Raw genomic sequence first — 21,605 nt, forward strand, 5'->3', positions numbered from 1 at the left:
GCAGAACTGAGTAATTTTACTTTGGCTGGCAACCGTGGCCAAAAAAGTTTTTTTTTTTTTTTAATTTGCAAATAGAAAACATTCTATGCTGTTTGGTTTATAAGTTAATGCCTCCTATGACCTGACTTAGAGACATCTGTAGAGTTAAATCTCTTTTACACTATTGAGAGATTACTAGAGACTACCTCCTTGTTTATGTGTACGTTATCTGTTCTTCTTCTCACCCAAAAATTGTAGGCCTATGCAAATAGAGCCCTTAACTGTTTAATTCCCTACTGTTCTTTCAGTGACTGGCACATAATAGGTGCTCATGAAAGATGCGCAGAATGGATGAATAAATGATGTTCCCCTTGACATGCAAGCAGCCCTCTCTGGATTTACTAGCCCAGTCTCTCTTTGTATTGGTCATCGCCCTCACTGCTTCTCAGGCAAGTATTTTTTTTTTTAAATGCAAAACCAGTTTTAAAAAACATGCCACTTTTTTTTGCTTTCAGGATAAAAGTCCATACTCCTTAGCTAAGCACGCAAGGTAACTGACCCTGCCTGGCTCTTCTGCCTCACCTGCTAACGTGCACACACTCTGCCACGTGTACCCGCTGCTGGCGGCACATGCTGACTGCTCAATGGGCCCCATGGACCTAAAGAAGTTGTGTTGCTCCATAAACTCAGCTCTCAGAAGTGATGTTACCTCTGCCTGGAATTCTTCCATCTCATTCCACAGCGGAATGCTGCTTATCCCTCAAGACTCAATTCTGGCAGCACCTCAGTTCTGATGCTTCCCCAGTCTCTCGTTCCTCTATCCCCGCAGGCTGCCTCCCCTGGCTATTAGCCTACTCGCTACCCATGTTCTTTTCTCCTGGTGACAGTGCTACAGCCTTTCCTTGGAGAAGCAACATTCTTGTCTAAGAGCAGAGAGAAATTATCCACCTCTCCATCCAGGGTTGAACCAATGACCTGGCCAATCACAGTTGCTGTGACTGGTCCTGGGACAGGTCGGAGACTGAAGCTAGGCCACTGAGCATCATCAGTGCTGAGACCGAAACTACTGGGAAACAATGTGCTCTTTCTGCCTGAGGTGCTTAGTGGACACAATGCAAGCCCAGAGGCAGCTGATCATCTTTGCCATGAGAGAGGTGGCTACCTAAGACGGAAACCAACTCACAAAAAGCAGGCAGAGAAGAAAAACAGCAGAGGGACAACATGTGAGACTCAGTTTCTTCCCCGTGTCAGTGAATGAACAGGAGACTGGTCAAGAGATAGATGTTGGATAATACTGAGCTCCTGACTCCAGCCACTCCTGAAGTCATACCTAAGCCTCTCAGTTACACAAGCCAATACACGATCTTGTGAAATTAAAAATGCTTTCATTTTGGTGTTGTCACTTGCAATAGAAAGCATCCTAGACGATACACTCTCCTGTGTGCTCCCACACCCCCAGTTAACCTCCCCCACAGCACTGCCTCAGGGGGCCCTATGAGATGGTGAACTCCCTAAGGGCACGAAATGTGTCTTATTCATCTCCAAGGCCACAAGACTTGGTTTATCACAGATATTCAATAACGGTTTGTGAAAAAAAAAATGAAGAAATGTTTATCTAGAAATTAATGAAGCTTTTCATTTACTTTTTCACTTTAGGGCCTTTCTGCCAAGAACTCTTAGACGCCTCGGGACCTTGGTCACAGTCAGGTGGCTCTCCACCCCAGGGCCCTTGCTGCTCAGACCTCTGAAGTCATTGGTCCTGGAGGTAACAGGAAGGGCAGGGCCAAGCTGTTGAGAAAGTCCAGGGCCCAGGACCTTACCATTACCACGCTCTCTGCTCACCTGGACTTCACCCAAGGACACACTCATCTCCGGATCCCTTCCCAACACTAGTGAGGGGCAGGAGCGCCTGGACATCAACAATCTAACGCGTGCCTGAACCTGTCTCTCCCATGCTTCTGTAGCTTTGTTCACGCTTTCCCCTCCCTGGTACATTCTTCCTTAGTCTACTTAATTATTCAAAGCTCAGATGAAAAAAAATCACCCCCTCCTAGAAGTCTTCCCTGAACCCTGCAGGGTGCCAAATTCAAAAGCCATTAGAAAGTCTAGGCAGGCAGATCATTTGAGGTCAGGAGTTCGAGACCAGCCTGGCCAATATGCCGAAACCCCATCTATACAAAAAATATAAAAATTAGCCAGGTGTGGTTACAGGCACCTGTAATCCCAGCTACTCAGGAGGCTGGGGTAGAATTGCTTGAACCCGGGATATGGAGGTTGCAGTGAGCTGAGTTCGTACCACTGCACTCCAGCCCAGGGGACAGAGTGAGATTCGGTCCCAAAAAAACAAAAGCCATCAGAGTCAAGGAAGCGAGAGAAGCAAGGCAGGCTGGTGGCCTGGGACCATGTGCTCCAGTGAAGGGCCCAGCCTCTGTTCAGTGCCTGACAATATTTGCCAGTGGAAGTGTGAGATAAAGAGGAAAACCAGCCTTGCTTTCTGGGGAGGCCACGTACTGTGAGCTGCAGACATGGGTTTATCATCCTTATCATCACCGCCACCATGAAACACAATCCCTGACTTGGATGGAATGTGATCTGTGGGGTGCCAGCTGACTATCCCTGTGCTGCAACTTTGTCCATGGTACAATCTTAGAGCCTTCACACAGGAGAGTATAGTCACCTACACATCAGTGTGACCTTTCTGCAAGTTCCCATCACTGCCAAGTTAGGCTCCGTGGCTCCATGTCTGCTGAGTCCCCTCAGTCCTCAGTGGCCATGCATTCACTGAAGTCACACTGGCACCAACTGCAGATACTTCTTTTTCTCTCTCTTTTTTTTTTTTTTTTGAGACAGAGTCTCATTCTGTCACCCAGGCTGGAGTGCAGGGGCACGATCTTGGCTCACTGCAACCTCTGCCTCCTGGGTTCCTCTGATTCTCCTGCGTCAGCCTCCTGAGTAGCTGGGATTACAGGCTCCTGCCACCATGCCTGGCTAGTTTTTGTATTTTTAGTAGAGACGGGGTTTCACCATGTTGTCCAGGCTGGTCTCGAACTCCTGACCTCATGTGGTCTGTTTGCCTCAGCCTCCCAAAGCACTGAGATTACAGGCATGAGCCACTGTGCCCAGCCCAGCTGCAGACATTCACCTTTCACATTCCCCTCTCAAAAGTTTCACAGCCACACGAATCCCATCCAACTGTCCTCCATAGGGCAGTAACATCTCCAAAATACACACTGGATTTTGTCACTCCTCTGCTTAATATCCTTCGATGGCTCCCACCGTCAGCACACAAACACACCCACCACATTTAAGTAGATCATAAAATGTGTTAATGCTATGAAATGAAAAAATAAGAGGTAAAGAAAGCAAACATGTAATGGACGGAACTAACCAATTCTGGGTACTGGGGAAACAGTTCTGCAAGGAAACAGAATTCTAGTTGAGGCCAGGCACAATGGCTCACACCTGTAATCCCAGCACTTCGGGAGGTTGAGGTAGGCAGATCACTTGAGGTCAGGAGTTCAAGACCTGCTTGGACAATATGGCAAAACTAAAAATACATAAATTCGCTGGATGTGGGAGTGCATGTCTATAATTTCAACTACTTGGGAGGCTAAGGCAGGAGGATCACGGGAACCCGGGAGACGGAGGGTGCAGTGAGCTGAGATCATGCCACTACACTCCAGCCTGGGCAACAGAGTGAGACTGAAAAGGAAAAAAAAAAAAAAATTCCAGTTGAGACCTGCCAGAGGAGAAACAGGTAGCCACAAGAAGGCTGAGGAACGGAGTATAAGGAACTGTACATGCAAAGGTCCTGAGGCAAGAACGAAAGAGCGAGTTTGTAGGTTTGATATGTAAGAAGCCTTGCACGGTCACAGGAAGTGAGGAAGGGATGCTAAATCTTCGGCCACAGGGATGCTGAGAAGATTAAATGAGAAGGTGCAGGCAGTCCTTGGCATCCTGCCTGGCATGCAGTTAGCACTCAATAAATAGCCACTATTCTTATTAAGATGGTGCCACTGATGTGAAGCAGGGCTTGTTTATTTCCTGCTGATAGGAATAAGGCAGCCCAGTCCACCAGGGAGAGCTAAGAGCCAGCATCAAAAGCTCTTTTGTGACACAAAACAGTTCCATTTTCACCGGCTTATGAGGATCAGGCACTTAACTTAAAAAAGCTTCAAAACTCATTATAAAAAGAACTTTGCTTTCCCTCAGAAGGCAGAGGAGCTGAAAAATTAAATGCTGAGAAAGTTCCAAGGAGGTGGCTGCGCTGAACGCAGTTGTGAGCGGTAGAGAAGATGGGCTCTCCAGCAAGTGAGATTGGGCCCTGTACTGCCAGGACACTTAACATTTGCCGGACCCCATTTTGGAGAGAGGAGCTTTGGAGCGGGTTGATTCCGGATCCACAAGAAAGAATGCAATCTGGGGTCCAACGTTCCTTCATGACAATACCCATGAATCCAGCCTTCACTGACCCAAGAGGCCATGCCCATCTCTCAATGCGTAGACTCTGGGGAACTGCTCCCCAAGAAAACGAGTCCAGCAAGGAAGGAAACAAACAAGCCTGTGCACAGATGCTTTGGGGGCTGAGAGGGGAACAGTGGCCAGGCACACAGGAGGCAAAGGGAGGACGGAGAGACAGTGGGTTCTAGTGGGAATGGAGCCAGGGTTCCTGCTCCGACGAGTGGACAGCAAGAGTTTGTTGTTGTTGCTGTTGAGACAGGATCTCGCTATGCTGCCCAGACTGGTCTTGAACTCTAGGCCTCAAGGGATGTTCCCACCTTAGCCTTGAATAGTACTGGGATTATAGGTATGAGCCTCCAAGCCGGGCAAGAGCTCTATCTTTGTAAAGACAAAGGATGGCAACCAGAAAACATAAAGGGAACCTAGAAACCAGCAAGAAAAATACTCCAGAAGAAAAACAGCTAAAGGACACACAAAGGCCAGAGAGGGAAGAGGAAATCCAAATGGCTAAAAATCATAAACAGATCATCAGCCTTCTTGGAACTGGGAAAACGTGAATTAAAAACAAAATGAGGGCCAGGCATGGTGGCTCGTGACTGTAATCCCAGCACTTTGGGAGGCCAAGGTGGGTGGATCACCTGAGTTCAGGAGTTCGAGACCAGCTGGCCAACATGGTAAAACTCAGTCTCTACTAAAAATACAAAAATTAGCCTGGAGTGGTGGCATGTGCCTATAGTTCCAACTACTTGGGAGGCTGAGGTAGGAGAATCGCTTGAACCCAAGAGGTAGACAGGCAGTGAGCCAAGATAGTGCCACTGCACTCCAGCCTGGGCAAGAGTGAGGCCCTGTCTCAAAAAAAAAAAAAGAAAAGAAAAGAAAAATGAGACACTATTTGTACCCATTGTGTTGGTGAAATAGAAATAAATTTAAGTTGAGCAAAGCCAACTGTTGATGAGAATGTGAAACAAAGGGAAATCTCACTCATCTGGTTGAAAGTGAACCCTGGTACTGCCATCATGGACAACAGTTTGGCAAGAGCTAGGCAAGTTGATAACAAGCATAGCCTATGAGCCAGCAACCTCATTCATGGGAATACAACCTGGAGAAACCGAGTCTCAAACATGTATATCAAGACATGTATACAAGGATGCTACTGCAACAATCACTGAAAAGGGAAAAACTGCCAACAACCTAAATGTCCATCAAAGAGACAGTATATAAATGCAACATTGAGGAGTCGTACTACAGACTATTGGTAAGTGTGGCAGCTAATGAATCAGAATGCCCTGCATCTAAATGAGTAAATCTCAAAAAATGTGACATTGGCGAAGAACAGTAGTTGTGAAAGACTACATAAAGAATATCACCATCAATGGGAAGCAGTAAAAAGAAAACCCTCTCGTAATCATATGTAATATAAGGACACAGAACGATTCTACAGAGTGCTTTCCTTCTGGGAGAAAAGGTGCAAAGAGAGTTCAGCTGTATTTATAGTGTTTAATTTCTAAATGTTAACATTTATTAAATCTGGATGGTGATACGTGTGTGTTCATTACATTTTCCTGTGAATTCTGGGGTACATCTGAAACATTTCATAATAATTTTTTAGGAGCTTGGAAGCAAATCTGAAAAAATGTGAACAGCTGTTAATTTTGTGTGGTGGGAATACAGGTGCCTGGTATCCTACTCTTTGTATTCTTTTTCCCTTTCTTTAAAAAATCATGACCATATGGTCGCCTTGGGACAGTGTTTGGCAGTATCCACTACAGTGGAGTATAAACAAGCCCTGTGACCAGCAAGTCTATTCCGAACGATTCCATCCCACAGAAATCAGGGCTCAATGTCCAGCAGAAGACATATGTAAGAATTGTTAATTACACCACTATTTGTAATTGAGCCAGACCAGAAACCATCAAACTATCCACTGATAATAAAAGACAAATTGTGGTGTATTCACACAAAGGAGTATTACAGAACAAGGGAAAAGAACTAACAATTGCTACTTGCAACAACATGGATGAAGCTCACAGATGTGATGCTGAGAGAAAGAGGCCAGACACAAAGGAATACCTGCAATATGATCCCCTTTACATAAAGCACTAACACAGGCAAAAGCACTCTATGGTATCAGAAAGCAGCACAGCAGCCCCTTAATAACAGGCAGCTCTGGAGTTCTGATATTGGTCTATTTCTTCGTCAATTGCTGTTTTCTTAGGTATGTTCACTTTTTGAAGATCCATCAAACTGTACCTTAAGATCGAAGGTATGCTATACCTCAACTTAAAAAACAGCCCAAAAAGGCCTGGCATGGTAGCTTATGACTGTAATCCCAAGACTTTGAAAAGTGAGGTGGGCAAATCACTTGAGGCCAGGAGTTTGAGACCAGCCTGGCCAACATGGCGAAACTCCACCTCTACTGAAAATACATAAACTAGGCATGCATGGTGGTGCATGCCTGTAGTCCCTACTCAGGAGACAGAGGCACAAGAATTTCTTGAACCTAGGAGGTAGAGGTTGCAGTGAGCCAAGATCTCACTATGGTACTCCAGCCAGAGTAAGATGCTATCTCAAAGAAAGAAAAGCTGAAACCTGTAACACACTATGATAAGAAACAGAGAAGTGAAGAGGGGGAAGAAGAAGAGAGAATGAAAGGAAGAAAAAGCAAGCATGCCTCTGTCTGAGTTGTCACCAATCCCAAAAGAAAGGAAATCAAACGAGTGAGTCTTCCCTACAGACAAGGCATCTGAGGGCTAAGGACACACTGCACCGTGTGAAACGGTTAGCTGGCACGAGCTTGCTCATTCTTCACGAGAGCCCATGCTGTCAGTGTGCTCACCACCACGTGACAGCTGAGTGTCACAGAGGCTGAGGACTTGCCTAGGTTCACACAGACAGTGAGGGCGGGGGCAGCATCTGGATCCACAGCCCAAACTCTTTCCCTCCGTATTGTATGGTTTCTAAAGATGCAAGTGGCCCATGACACTGCAGAGAAGGACCATATAAAGGGAGAGGCTTCCTCCAGCCTGAGATTGTGAACTCCAAAAAGGTGGCTTCAGGAAATAACCACTTAGTGGCAATTAGAGAGGCTGAAATGTTGGTTTTTTTCCCAGCATGCTAGAGATGAGCCAAGATTGCAATACACAGTTCTCAATTTGTTTTTCTTTTTGTTTTTCTGCTGCTTGAAGTTCTCAAATATTAATGGGAATATTGAAGGGCAAGGTAGTAATTATTCTCTAACTATTCGACAAGAGGGTAAGAGCCAAGAAATACTCTTCTAAGTTGTGATTTTAATCAGTTGTCCAAAAATGTGAGGAACAAAAGCAGATGGAATGCAAGTTAAGTCTTTTCAGAAGGCTTTTAGAGCTAGAAGGAGAGATTAAATAATGATATACAAGTAAACTCACAGCCCCAGAAATATTTTGGCCACTGTTTAATGCCCAGCAGAGTCAAGGTGTCTTATAATTCACATCACTCACAAAATCCAAAGGGTCCTCAAACCCAGCCTGAAATGAGTGAAGTGGGGCAAGCTGGCCAATTCTGGTAGGCTCACTGGGAAGATCAGACCCCAGAAGTGTCAAACAGGTCTTTTTTTGTCACCAGGAACAACTAATGCAGAGTTTTCATGGAAACCCCGGTAAATATTAGCTGGTCAGTGTCCAGCGGGCAGGTGAGACGGTGCCACATGGGGACTGAGCATCTACAAACGACCATGATGACAGCGTCCTGGAAGTGAAGGGAAGCAGGACCAGGGAGAAAGGAAATTAACGACCCAACAAAGCCGGTGCTGCACTGTGACTTCTACACAGCTTCAGTTCGTTATTCAACAAACACGTTCGACTCTGTACCCTGCACCGTGACAGATCCTAAAAAGACAGACTCAAGACCAGGCTCTGCCCTCTAATTCTATGGTGTAATGCGTGTGAGGACAAGAGGGACTGCAGGAAGGAAGAAACTGTCAATCAGGCAACCCTGATGTGGGGGATTATGAGAAATGACCACGGGGAGGGACAGCTCATGTTTCTGAAGTTGGGGAAGACTTGCTGGTAGAGGGATTACGGCCTCAGCGGAGGGTGGGACCAGCAAGCTCTATGACTTGAGACCACCAAGAGGAGTCTCTTGAATTCAGCTTGTCGGTGTGCGTTACCTAGAAAATACACAGGATGGGAACACAACAGCAGATACACTTTCAAGTTGCTGACTGTGGATTGTTTGTTTATAAATGACCTTTATTTTTTTTACTGGATTTTAATTTGATATTATAGAAAAGTCCTCCCAAGAAACCCCACTTATTAAACGCATATATACCGATGCATAGGCCTCCACATACACATTCTGGGTCTGAGGCTTACCAAAGTCTCTCTCCTGAGATGCATTTTCTGGCAAGATGACGTTAGTGCTTGCTCTCCTGGAAAATATCTTAAGAGGCTTTCATTGTATTAAAGAGAAACAGAAATGTGTGATGTATAATGAGCCCAATTTCTCTCTTCCTCTGATTAATACATTAAGTACCGGGACTGTTTACATGGTGGTTGGCAGAGTGTCAAATGAGACACAGCCTTGAGTTTATGGCTTCATTCACTCAGAGCTGCTCTTCGCTCCCAAATTTCTCTGTGGAGCCCCAGCAGTCGTGGGAGATGGTGTGAGAGCAGTCTGTGTCTCTGCTGTGAGAGGTAGGGGAGTCCCACCATCTTCTGAATTGTCTTCAGGTGACAAACTTTCTAGCCGAAAGCTGTAGTAGGTGACTTTCTGCATCGCCAGCTCCCAGATTTGAGCACAGACTTGTGGGGCTTGCTTCTCCACTGAGGGCAGGGCGGTGCGGCGACATTTGCAGAGTTCAGCTCAATTCCTGGATCCGGTGCTTACAAGCTATGGGAGCTTGGGCAGGATGCTTACTGCCCCTAAGCCCCAGTTTCCTCATCTATAAAACACTTTATATGGAGTCCAATCAGAAGTGCATGATGAGAAAATGAATGTAAAGTTCCTGCTGTGCATGGCCAGCCTGGTATATTGGTGGCTGGTGTGAGTTTACATGGAAACGCAGGGTTTGAGGTTTCCGGTGGGGTCGTCCATGTTGGGCTCATTCACTGCACAGGCTCAGGGTCCCAGCATCACTGATGATGAAAACGTGCTTGTGCGTCTGCCCACTCCATTTCACTACCAGCCCCATGCCCCTTACCCAACAAACCTGAACAGAGATCTTACCATGTGCACTTTACAGATGTAACCACCTTCAATACTGATAAAAACAATACTAGAAGTGGCGTAAGTCTTCCTGGTATATAAAAAAAGGAGAAATGAGCATAGAGAGGTCAAATAATGTGCCTGAGGCCACACAGGTAGTGCAGTCTTAAGGATCTTTTTCTTTTTTTCCTTTGACTCCCGGTGCTTATGACAGCCCCTTATGTACAGAGTTGGTAAAGTCCCATTGAAAGAACAAATGCATCAATTAATGAACACATGAATAACTGTCTCCTCACAAGTTTCCCAGGAAAGTTCTTAGAAGCCTGTGGATAAACTATGAGGGCGGCACTCCCAACTCTACAAATGGCTCCTAAGTGAGGGTGGCGCGGAGGGTGTGGGCAGAGACAGGCCGTAAGAGCCCCGCCTCACCTATTCCCTGCTCTCCACAGCACCAAGGTTGAGGAGTTGACTTAGGGAGTTAATGTGAACATCCACCAAATGGGCAACGGTTGACTGATTCCGCCCATCCAGCCTCCAAGGTCCTCTGCAGCTCGCCTTCTTGTGGGATAGGCTGTTATAGACGCTGAGGGCCAGGACCCTGCAGTCCACCTGCCTGGGCCCAGATATCACCTTTGATGCTGGCAAGCGAGGTGGCCCAGGCAAGTCACTTCACGTCCCTGTGCCTCTGCTGCCCCATTTGTAAAGCAGGCTAACAGTAAGAGTTCTCTACCAAGGGCAAAGAATAATGAAGAAGAGGTATACAGTAAGCAAGATGAGGCCCACCATCTCCCCAGGTGTCTATGCCTCAATCCCTGGAACTTGTGAATATTTTACTACACAGGGGTCATTGCAGAGGAGATGAAATGAAGGACCCTGAGATGGAGCGATTACCCTGGATAATCAGGGTGGGCCCAATCTAATCATATTCCTTAAAAGTAGAGAACCTTTCCCTGCTGTGGTCAGGGGAAGATCTGACAAGAGAAGAATGGTGGGAGAGAGGTAACATGGAAGATGGAGGAAGGGGCCATGAGCCAAGAAATGCAGGCGGCCTCTAAGCTGGAAAAGGCCAGGAGAAGGATTCTCCCCTGGAGTCTCTAGAAAGAAATACACTCTCGCTAATGCTTTGATTTTGACCTGGTGAGGCTCATCTGGAACTTCTGGCCTCCTGAACTGTATGAGAATAAATGTGTGCTATTGTAAGCATAGGAAACTGATCTGGGATGTACAGAAAGAAAGGATGCCTTGCACTGATTCTGCTGGCTCATCTGCTCCCTCTCCTAGTTTTCTGGCTGGGAGCCCTATGGCCTCTCCAGCATTTTGCCTCCTGCATGAAGCCTTCTCTGCTTCTCTCTCCTCTGTATGAAGATGGCACCAGGTTCCCTGTAGCTCACATGGCTCCTCTGTGAGGACTCATTGACTTGTCATCCTCCCTACAAGACTGCCAGCTTCTTAAGGACAGGGACTGAACCTTAATTCGCCTCTGTTGCCCCAGCACCCAGCATGACACCCCTGCACTCTGCGCACATCTGACTCTGGTTCCTGCGTGAGGTCCACTCGCTCCCATCTGTGTGCCCACCCTGCCGTCTCCAGGGCTGCGTTTCCAATGGCACCTCCTAAAAAGCTTCCACATCTCAGCTAGTACCAGTCGGTTCCTCTACCACACACGGGTGTATGTGTTTTTAATGAGGATTTTAATGCACAATTTCTCCAGCAAGTTGAATTATCTGTGGCTCCAGGGAAAGTGATCTGCCTTGCCTTAATGCCAAATGAACTTTTGGGGATGGAATCTATTACCCTAAGAAGGAATGACAGTCTCTCCATTCTCATTTGCTCCCTGAGCCATAATGAAGACTTTAGTAACATCATCAAAAACAAGTCCTTTACCTAAGCCCTCAAGCTGCCAAAGCCCATTTGGAAGGAATCTCACTGGTCAACTCCCTCAGACCGTTAGAGAGCCATCTTTCCTGTCTCCAAAAGCCTGCTCGGTCTCCCGCCTACTCTGCCAAAAATATTCAGCCACCCGAGTCACCTTGAAAGCTTCTGTACTCATTTTTGGAATTGAGATTTTTTTGAATGTGTGCCAACACCCAGCAAAGCGAAGAAGAAAATAAAAGGGAAACTCTTCCACTGATTTTCTGTTCATTTGCTCATTAATTTAGGCTGTGGGTATCTTGGTATGTCAGGTGCTATTCTAGGAGCTGGGGACAGAGCAGTGAACAGAAACAGACTCTGGCCCTGGTTCATGAGCCTCCATGCTGGTGCAGAGAAAGGTAATACCGAAGGGCATGAAGAAGTCATTTCCATCAATAGCATATATTGGGAAGAAAATTAAAGCAGAAGAAAGAGCCAAAGAGTGACTGAGGGCAGCATGAGTGAGGAATGTCAGGAAAGGCCTCTGTCCAAGGAAGGCCAGTCTGAACTGAGACCTAATGAATGCGAGGAGCCATCCATGCAGAAATCTCAGAACAGCCATTCCAGGCACAGGGCATGACAGGTGCAAAGGCCCTGAGGTAAGAACCATGTGGATGTCTTAGGACTGAGTGGACAGGGTGGGGGCAGGGCCTGAGGTGAGGTAGGAGACGGAGGTGAGGGAGCTACCAGGAGATACCTCTGAGGCCACAGTAAAGAGTCCCCATTGTACATGCTAGGGGTATCACCGGAGGGTCTTCATCTACAGCTGACAGAATCAGATTTATGTTGTACAAATCTCACTCTGGCTGAAGTGTGGAAAATAGGCTACAGATGGGCAAAAGAGAAAAAGGCTAGCTACTGCAGGTGTCCACACTGTGGTGACAGTGGCTTGGAGGTAGAATAAGCTGAATATGGGCCATGTGCAGTGGTTCATGTCTGTAACTCCAGCACTTTGGAAGGTTGAGGTGGAAGGACGGCTGGAGCTGGGGAATTAGAGGCTGCAGAGAGCCATGATCACACCATTACACTCCAGCCTGGGTGACAAGCAGAGACCCTGTCTCAAAGGAAAAAAAGAGAGAATAACTTAAGCAGGGATACAGGAAACAAGTGAACTGTGAGTATTTTGAAAGCGGAGCCCAAGGGACGGCGTGTCACTTGAACCCAGGAGTTTGAGGCTGCAGTGAGCTACAATTGCACCACAGAACTCTGGCCTGGGTGACAGAGCAAGACCCTGTCTCAAAAAAACAAAAACAAAAACAAAAAAACAAAACAAAAAAAAAAAAAGAAAAAAATTCAGTCAAGCCAAAGACATCTTGTCTGGATGTGTACCATAACGGTTCAAGCAGACAAGTGAGTTATCCTTGAAGTAACCCAATCAAAGAAAGAATTATAATGTGGCAGATTTTTCTGGACCAATTCAGAATCAATGCACTCCAGAAATTTTTCCTTTGTGATAGCAAAGCAAGTATCCTGAGCTATTAGGCCCTGTTGGGGCCAGCATAAGCTTGGCCTTGAACTGAATTCACCAATGGCCTCTGTTGGAAGGTTCTGCATCTTGACTCAATCCCCCCTTGGAAATTGGAAGAATCCCTCAGCTCTGTCCCTGAGCAGTAGCTAAGGGGGATTTAAGGGAAGTAGGTATGTCCCAGCCAAATGCAGAGAAAAGGAAAGAAGGAATCAAAGGACAATTGCAGGGCCAGGCATGGCCCCTCCTTTGGGAGGCCAAGGCAGGAAGATCACTTGAGATCAGGAGTTTGAGACCAGACTGGCCAACATGGAAAACCCCTGTCTTTACTAAAAATACAAAAATTAGCTGGGTGTGGTGGTGGGTGCCTGTAGTCCCAGCTACTTGGGAGGCTGAGGCAGGAGAATTGCTTGAACCCAGGAAGTGGAGGCTGCAATGAGCCAAGATCTCACCACTGCACTCCAAGCTGGGCCACAGAGCAAGATTAGGTATGGGGGGGAAATTCCCTCATTGCCACCTTGTGCTACCACAGCATTCCCTTAGCACAAGATATAGACAGTATCAGTCCAGAAGCTGTCACTGGAAGGGCTGTGCCAGGATTGTGTTTCTTGCATGTAACAGTGTCTTATAACGATAATATACTGGTTAGCAGCACGCTCTTTTATGATATTTAAGACATTCTGAATGAGTCCCAAGATTTGTATGAGCCTACAGGTCATTAGATCAAACAAGTATACAACTGTTTCCCCTTTTCAAAATAATTCTTGTACTCCTTGCTATGAACAAGTACAGAGTTTCTGTCTGCCGTGTCTAGGAATTCAGCTTTACTTATCCTCAACAGAAAAATAAGGACAAATGTATTCTGGGCCTGGGATAAACATGCTTTGCAACTGTTTACATTCAAACTAAGCAGACCTTGAAGGGATCAGATTTCAATCTGTTTTATACACAGGAATCTATACACATGTAAACGTAAGGGTCCGTAATAGTACATGTCTCTATGACATTCCCAAGTGCCAGGAGTGGGTTATAGAAACTGTTGCTCTGTGTTTCTGTGATAAAGGTCAAAGGAAATCCTAGCAAGGTACCTCCTGAAGACAGAAATTAGGGATTCATCCCATATAGCATCTGCCACATGGCTTTGTCAAAAGATAGAATGGCAGTCCTCACACTTCCTCATGAACAGCATTGCCGAGGGCTCATTAAACCCAGACTGCTGGGTGTCAGCCTCACAGCTTGTGAATCAGCAAGTCTAGGGTCAGACCAAGAATGTGCATTTCTAACCAGCTCCCAGGGCTGCTGCTGCTGGCTGGCTGGGGCCACACTTTGAGAATGACCATGGTAGAGAGATCACACTCAATACAACACCCAATGTCTTACACGTCGTAAGAAAGGTCATGGCTCCACCTCCTCTGATTGGACTGTCCCTGCCAAGCTATCAAACATACATTGAAATTGATGAAGTGTCCCTGTCTCCTTCTTGACTCTAAGCCAAGGGTTCTCCAGTTTGGCCGCAGAGTGCAATCACTTACAGAACTCTTCAATCCCTCAATATCCAGGCCTCACTACAGATCAGTTAAATCAGAATGGGGATGGAGATGGCGCACAGGGAGCCCTCAGTAGTTTTCAAAGTGCGGCCATGACAGAGAACTGCTTCCCTAAGCAAACATGAGGAGTGACATAATGATGCCACCTGGCTGTAGCTGATCACGTGACAGGGCTCCAACCCAGGTCTAGACCCAGGCCTGTCTTCTCCAGGGCTGGACCCAGCCCCTTGCACAATGACATACAATTGGTGCTCAATTAATGACTGCTGAGTGAATAATACTAATCAACCAGTGAGCTTGCAGAGGGCTAGTCCCTCCTTCTTCAAGGGTACCCAGAGGAATACACAGAAACAAACTGGGTATTCATAAATCATTGGCCTTCATGAGGCGAGTAACCATATAACAACAGCAGCAACAACAAACTCCTCTCAGAAAGTTATACACCACAGTCACAAGTCGAAGTGAACACCAGGACAACTATGGGTGAAAACTAGAAGAGAATTTTTTGGTCTAGAACAGGGGTTGGCAAACTAACCTACAGGCCAAATCCGACCACTATCTATCCTTAAAAATAATATGTTACTGGCACACAGCCAAGCTCATCTGTGTCCATACTGTCTATGGCTGCTTACACAGAACCCCAGCAAAGGTGAGTATCTGCCACTGAAATGGTAGTTCCCAAAGCCAAAAATACTTACTCTCTGGCCCTTTAGAGAAACAATTTTCCAATTTCCACCATAAAGACATAACAGAACATACACACACACAACGTAATGGTGACTGTCTTTAGGTGGTGGAATTATAAGCGGCTACTTCTTTTTTCTATTTTTTCTTGTATCTGCCAACTTTTTAAAAAGGAGCCTGTGTTTTTAAGTAGTAGACTAAAGAAGAAGAATGAATAATCTGTTTTAACGCAGGCAGTGACAAGCGAGTTTCCTGGCATGGAGTGGTACCTTGTTTCCGATGGCCTTTTTGGGTGGGAAGTTGTAGGCTCTCACTTGAGGGTACTTGTTCTGTAACTTGTGGTGCAAACTTCTGAACTCTGTATACCGCCGATAGATGTTCCATTCGTCGTCTTTTATTCGGATGTAGACCTGTCAAAAAAGAGACGGAAAATGTACATTTTTCTTAAAACCCTTATTATAAAGCAGTAGGATTTCAGCAATGCTTTCCCCACGAAAACCAACTCCAGTAGGAGTCACATCTGTGTCACACACCACTTGACGCCCAGATGCTGGCATATAGTAGGGACTCACTGGTGCTGGCTCAACAGATGGGTACGGGAAAGAATGACTGAATCAGGCAAGTTACTGACACAACATACTGTATGATATTTTCCCAACGTCGACAGAGATCCACAGCCCAGTGAATAGCAGAGACGCATTTTTCATGTTTCTGTGATGTGTGCTGCAGCATTAACAGCTTGCTGGTGACAGGCTAGGCAACCTTTCTGGTCTCTTTTGTTTCCTCATCTGTAAAATGGAGCTCAGAGCAGCGCCTTGCTCTGAAGGGGGTTTGGAGAGCAATGTGGTGGTGCCTGGGACTGCACTGACCACCACAGGGACACGGAAGAATTCAGTTTCAGAAAGGAGGGAGGGGGCCAGAGCGAGATCTGCCCCACTAGACAGAATGCCACAGCCAGATGGGATAAGCGTAACTGGGACATTGGATTTCCTTATTTTAATCAAGTTGTGACTCCTCGGAGAATACTCCGGGGATACAAAATGTGAGGGGTTTCATCAGCTTTTTGCAGGCCTTAGCACCTCCCAAGGGCAAGTAGCAACTTCATCACAAGGAAAAACAGAGAAGCAGGAAACAGATCAATCCACTTTTTTAAATCACCTGAGTTAAGAACAGCCCAGAGAGAAAAGTCCCCAAGGATAAAGGGCTATTGTAATTTATACTTCATGAATGTCAATACACATCTTTGAAACCTCTATGACCATGAAAAGTAAAGCATCTCTAATGTGATAAATTCTGCCTCTACATGAAAGCCACCCATCAACCCCAAACACAGACATTACGTGTCTGTACTCTAGTACAGCTACCAAAGAATGTCTCACATTATTCTGTGAACAGGAAGAAGGATTAGAGACTAAAATCAAATTTCAGTTAACAAATAGATACAGGTTTTCAATGGAGTTAGATGGAGAAATAGAATGCCTATCAAGTTTACAGAAGCCCCAGGGTATCTGATGACCTTAGGAGCAATAGTGTCATCCCATTATTGCTGATGTCACATTACGACACCTACAATCAGATCAGTTACTCCAGGCTTTTTCAACAAACAAGAAATATTAATCTCTAATTTGTTCAAGCTAACGTCTTAGGGGTCTTTGAGCAGCTGAATGCAATTCTCATCCTATACATCTTTTCTTTCTTTCTCTTTTTTTTTTTTTCTCTCTCTCTCTCCTTGGAGAAATGTCTCTTCATGTCCTTTACTCATTTATTATTTTTTTTGAGATAGAGTCTCACTCTGTTGCCCAGGCTAGAGTGCAGTGGCATGATCTCAACTCACTGCAACCTCCTCCCACCGGGTTCAAGTGATTATTCTGCCTCAGCTTTGTGACTAGCTAGGACTACAGGTACCTACCACCACATCCAGCTAATTTTTTTTCGTTTTCTTAGTAGAGACAGAGGTTTGCCATGTTGACCAGGCTGGTCTCGAACTCCTGGCCTCAGGTAATCCACCTGCCTTGGCTTCTCCCAGTGCTGGGATTACAGGTGTGACTCACTGTGCCTGGCTGTCATCCTATATATCTTGAATGAACCGTAACTCCTTGTGATATATTCTTATAAAAGTCCAAACATCCCGTGGAGAGCAAGTTCAATCCCTTCTCTGATCGTCTACATAACACTAACTGTCTAGATCAGGGTGGGCAAACTATGGCCCATGGGGCAAATTCAGCCACATTCATTTGTTTTGGTTGCTTTTGCAATATAAACAGTATCCCATTTAGGATGGTAATTCTCTTGCAATTTTTCAAGTTTATAACGGTATGAAAGCAATAAGCATTCAGTAGAAACCACACTTCAAATTTTGACCTTTTTTCCAGGCTATTGATATGCAGTATGATATTTTACATGAGCTGTTCAACACTTTATTATAAAATAGGCTTTGTGTTAGATGATTGTGCCTAACTATAGGCAAATGTAAGTGTTCTGAATAGGTTTAAGGTAGACTAGGCTGAGCTATGATGTTCAGTAGGTGGAATGTCTTAGATGCATTTTCAACTTACGATATTTTCAACTTACAATGGGCTTATCGGGATATAACCTCATCATAAGTCAAAGAATATCTGTATCGCAGTTAGGAAGCTGAAACAGACCATACAGCCTGCAAAGCTAAAAGTATTTCTTCTGGCTCTTTACAAAAAGAGCTTGAAAACTTCCCTAATCTGAATAACCAGGAAGTCATTATTGCTATTTTTCTACCAACATATCCAAGATCTGGTGTGGAGAGGGGCAGTCCTTTCCACATCTTACCCGCCACTAAGTCAGCTGCACTAACCACCTGAGGCCCAGGAATCCTCAACGCACCCAAGCTTCTCCAGGGATTCTGACAAGTGGGCCATTTCAGGAAGCCCCGATGTAACACATAACTCACCTGTCAGACACGCCATGCAACCTTTCTGGCCATTCATTTCCTCATCTATGAAATGGAGCTCAGAGCAGCACCTCCCACCCAAGGCGATATGGAGAGAATTCAGGTATACAAACAGCGCAGCTATGCCCAGGATCACAGGGGACACCATACAGACGGGGTGGAATTGGACGTGTGTTAGCAATGAGTAGGCCAAGGTCAAGATCTGGACTTGCAATGATCAGCCCAACTGAACGAAGGTCACATGCAGATGGGAACAGCACACACAGGCACACAATTTGTTTATTTCAGCCAAGTAGAGAAAACATGAGCACCGTTTCACCAGCCTTTTACAGGCCCTAGCACCTTCCAAGGATATACAGCAGCTCTAATACATCACAAGGGAAACCGGAGAAGTGGTAGAGAGATCAATGCCCTTTAAAAAATTATACAAGAACAGCCCACAGGGTAAAGCCTCCAATGATAAATGGCCATTGTAATTTGAATCAGTGAACATCAATATACATCTTTAAAACCTCTTTAACATAACAATAAAAACAAGTCTCTCTCATGTGAGTGATAAATTCTGACTCTAGGTTTTGCAAGAGCCAACTGTTTTTGCTCCCTGGAGGCCCAAGTCTCCCTCTTCTTCTCCAACCACTCTCTCTCGGCCTTCCACATGGGCACCTCCTCTCCTCCCCACACCCACCTCTCCCTGACACATGCATGTGTGCTCCGGGTCTGCATGTTTCACGTGTAGGCCAGTGACTCCAAAGTCTGTATCTCGAGTCTGGACCTCTCATACAAACTCCAGAGCAGGACATGATATCCCCTAGGTACCTAGAAGTCATCAAGCCTAAATCCACACCGAGGATCCGATCTGCCCACCTTTTATGTGTTGAGTCCTATTCCAGGCACTTCATGCATCTCACTGTCCATCCTCATGGTAATCTGCAAGGCAGATGGTATGAACACCCCCTTTTCGGATGAAGAAATGGGCTCAGAGAGGTCACATCACTTGCCCAGGGTAGGTGGGGACATAAGAAATTTGAACCCACGGCTGCCTGCCCTCTGCCCTCTAACAGTTTCTATCACACTGTTACCGGACAGGGGTTCTGATCCAGACCCCAAGACAAAGTTCTCGGATCTCGTGAAAGAAAGAATTCAGGGCAAGTCCACAGAGTAAAGTGAAAACAAGTTTATTAGGAAAGTAAAGAAATAAAGAATGGCTACTCCATAGACAGAGTAGCCCCAAGGGCTGTTGCTTGCCCATTTTTATGGTTATTTCTTGATGATATGCTAAACAAGAGATGGATTATTCACGCCTCCCTTTTAGACCATACAGGGTAACTTCCTGATGTTGCCATGGCATCTACAAACTGTTATGGTGCTGGTGGAAGTGTAGCACTGAGGATAACCAGAGGTCACTCTCGTCGCCATCTTGGTTTTGGTGGATTTTGGCAGGCTACTTTACTGCAAGGTGTTTAATCAGCAAGGTCTTTATGACCTGGATTTTGTGCCGACCTCCTATCTCATCCTGTGCTGTGGAATGCCTAACCATCTGAAAATGCAGCCCAGTGGGTCTCAGCCTCATTTTACCCAGGCCCTATTCAAGATGGAGTTACTCTGGTTCAAACGCTTCTGACAACAGCATGCTGCTGCAGTGATACAGAATCCTGAAGGCCTCAGGAACTGCAGCCTCGCAACGTGGGTAGTTGGGACCAGGAACCCTTGCCTCGTTCCCCTGAAGCACAGGCACCTCTTTTCAGATCCTGTGTTCTCAGAATGGCCTCCTTGTGCCAGACGTTCCAGTCTCACCTCATTTGTGCCTCTCCCTTTGGATCTAATTGAATCCAATCTAATGCCATTAAAATCACCCAGAATTACCCAAAAGGCTGATCCACAACAACAACGCTGTAAACATCAAAGTTAGATAACTTTCTCTGCAAATTAAGTTGTCCTTGAATTATACATACTTAACCAAATCATGGACTTATTTCACTGACGATTTCAAAGGGCTTACGCTCAAAACTGTTAGAGTTTTTTGTTTTGTTTGTTACTTTAAAAGGCTTTCCCTTCCAAATTAAGTTTGATCAGCCCCAATTCCTTCTGTTTGAACCATAAAGATAATAATTCCTTGGAGGGATAAAAAGAGTTGACCTCTTCTGACACAACAAAGTTCCCTTTTAAAACTAGCAATAAGAAAACCACTTTATGTCGAATCTCCTTGACTCAGCAAAAGAAAATTAAATAGGAGGATAATATGTGTAATCGGACATCGGGGCAAACCTTCTCTTCTTCATTTTAAGAGGGAGCTCAAATCTGAAGGTTTATTTTCAACTGAGAAGAATTACCCTCGCCATGTCTGTAATAACAGTAGAGGTAAAGGGAGGTTAAGGGGAGAAAAAAATGCAAAAACCTCAGTTCATCAACGAATAGAATCCAAAACAAACTCTAGTACAAATAAGGTCTCAAGGAAACGCTTTCTTTTAGAAGTTGAAGAATGTCTACCAGAGAATGTCTAGCCCTTCCTGGGCCCTTTCCTAATCAGTGGCACTCTCCTGCAATGCTAACTGCCACTCCCTAGATTTCTTCTCCCATTTGTGTGTGTGGTTTTTTGGTTTTGTTTTGTTTCTGAGACAGAGACTCGCTCTGAAACCCAGGCTGGAGTGCAATGGCAGGATCTCAGCTCACAGCAACCTCTGTCTTCGAGGTTCAAGTGATTCTCCCACCTCAGCCTCCCAAGTAGCTGGGATTACAGGCGCTCGCAACCAAGCCCAGTTAATTTTTGTATTTTGGTAGAGGTGGGGTTTCACCATGTTGGCCAGGCTGATCTTGAACTCCTGATTTCAGGTGATCCACCTGCCTCAGCCTCCCAAAATGCTAGGATTACCGGCCTGAGCCACTGCACCCAGCCTTCTCCCGTGTTTGAACTTGACCTAAACAGAATCCTCTGGGTTTTGCTTCCATGTGCTCCTCTGGGTCTTGTTTCTTTCACTCAGTACTGTGAAGGTAAGATGCAGCTGTGCTGCTGTGCATGGCCCTCATGCTCCTTTGCACTGCTGCACAGTATTCCACTGTATAAGTATTTCCCTGTTTGTAACCGCCTGTTCTGCTGGGGTGGACATTTAGGTTGTTTCCAGCTGACGCTATCATGAATAAAGCAACTATGAACATTTACGTGTATTGCTTTTGCACTCATTTCTTTTGGGGTCACAGACCCAAGTGTTGAAAGTGAAATCATAAAGCAAGGAGAAGAAACATGGCAGAATGCCTTCATGACCTTGAGCGGGAGAAAAGATTCTTGCACAGGTCATAACAGAGCCTTCTGTGTGCTGGAAACGTCCTGGCTCTGTGTCTGGGCAGCAGTTATAAAAATCTACACAGAAGTAAAACTAATTGAACTACAAACTTAAGATTTATATACCTGATCTAAATATGATCTTAATCCTGAATTTAAAGGCAAAAACAAAACAAA

General features: G+C 45.5%; 1 protein-coding gene across 2 annotated transcripts in view; it reads right to left on the reverse strand.

Moving 5' to 3' along the window:
* Nucleotides 1–21,605, reverse strand: part of SNX29 (sorting nexin 29) — a 596,746-nt gene that overhangs the window by 75,668 nt on the left and 499,473 nt on the right. For both annotated transcript variants that reach the window (XM_074382212.1, XM_039477976.2), the window contains exon 19: nt 15,498–15,638. In XM_074382212.1, coding sequence (XP_074238313.1) covers nt 15,498–15,638 — 141 coding nt within the window. The remainder of the gene's footprint in view (nt 1–15,497; nt 15,639–21,605) is intronic.

This window comes from Saimiri boliviensis, chromosome 12 (genome assembly GCF_048565385.1).
Source record: "Saimiri boliviensis isolate mSaiBol1 chromosome 12, mSaiBol1.pri, whole genome shotgun sequence".
In the NCBI taxonomy this organism is placed as follows: domain Eukaryota; kingdom Metazoa; phylum Chordata; class Mammalia; order Primates; family Cebidae; genus Saimiri; species Saimiri boliviensis.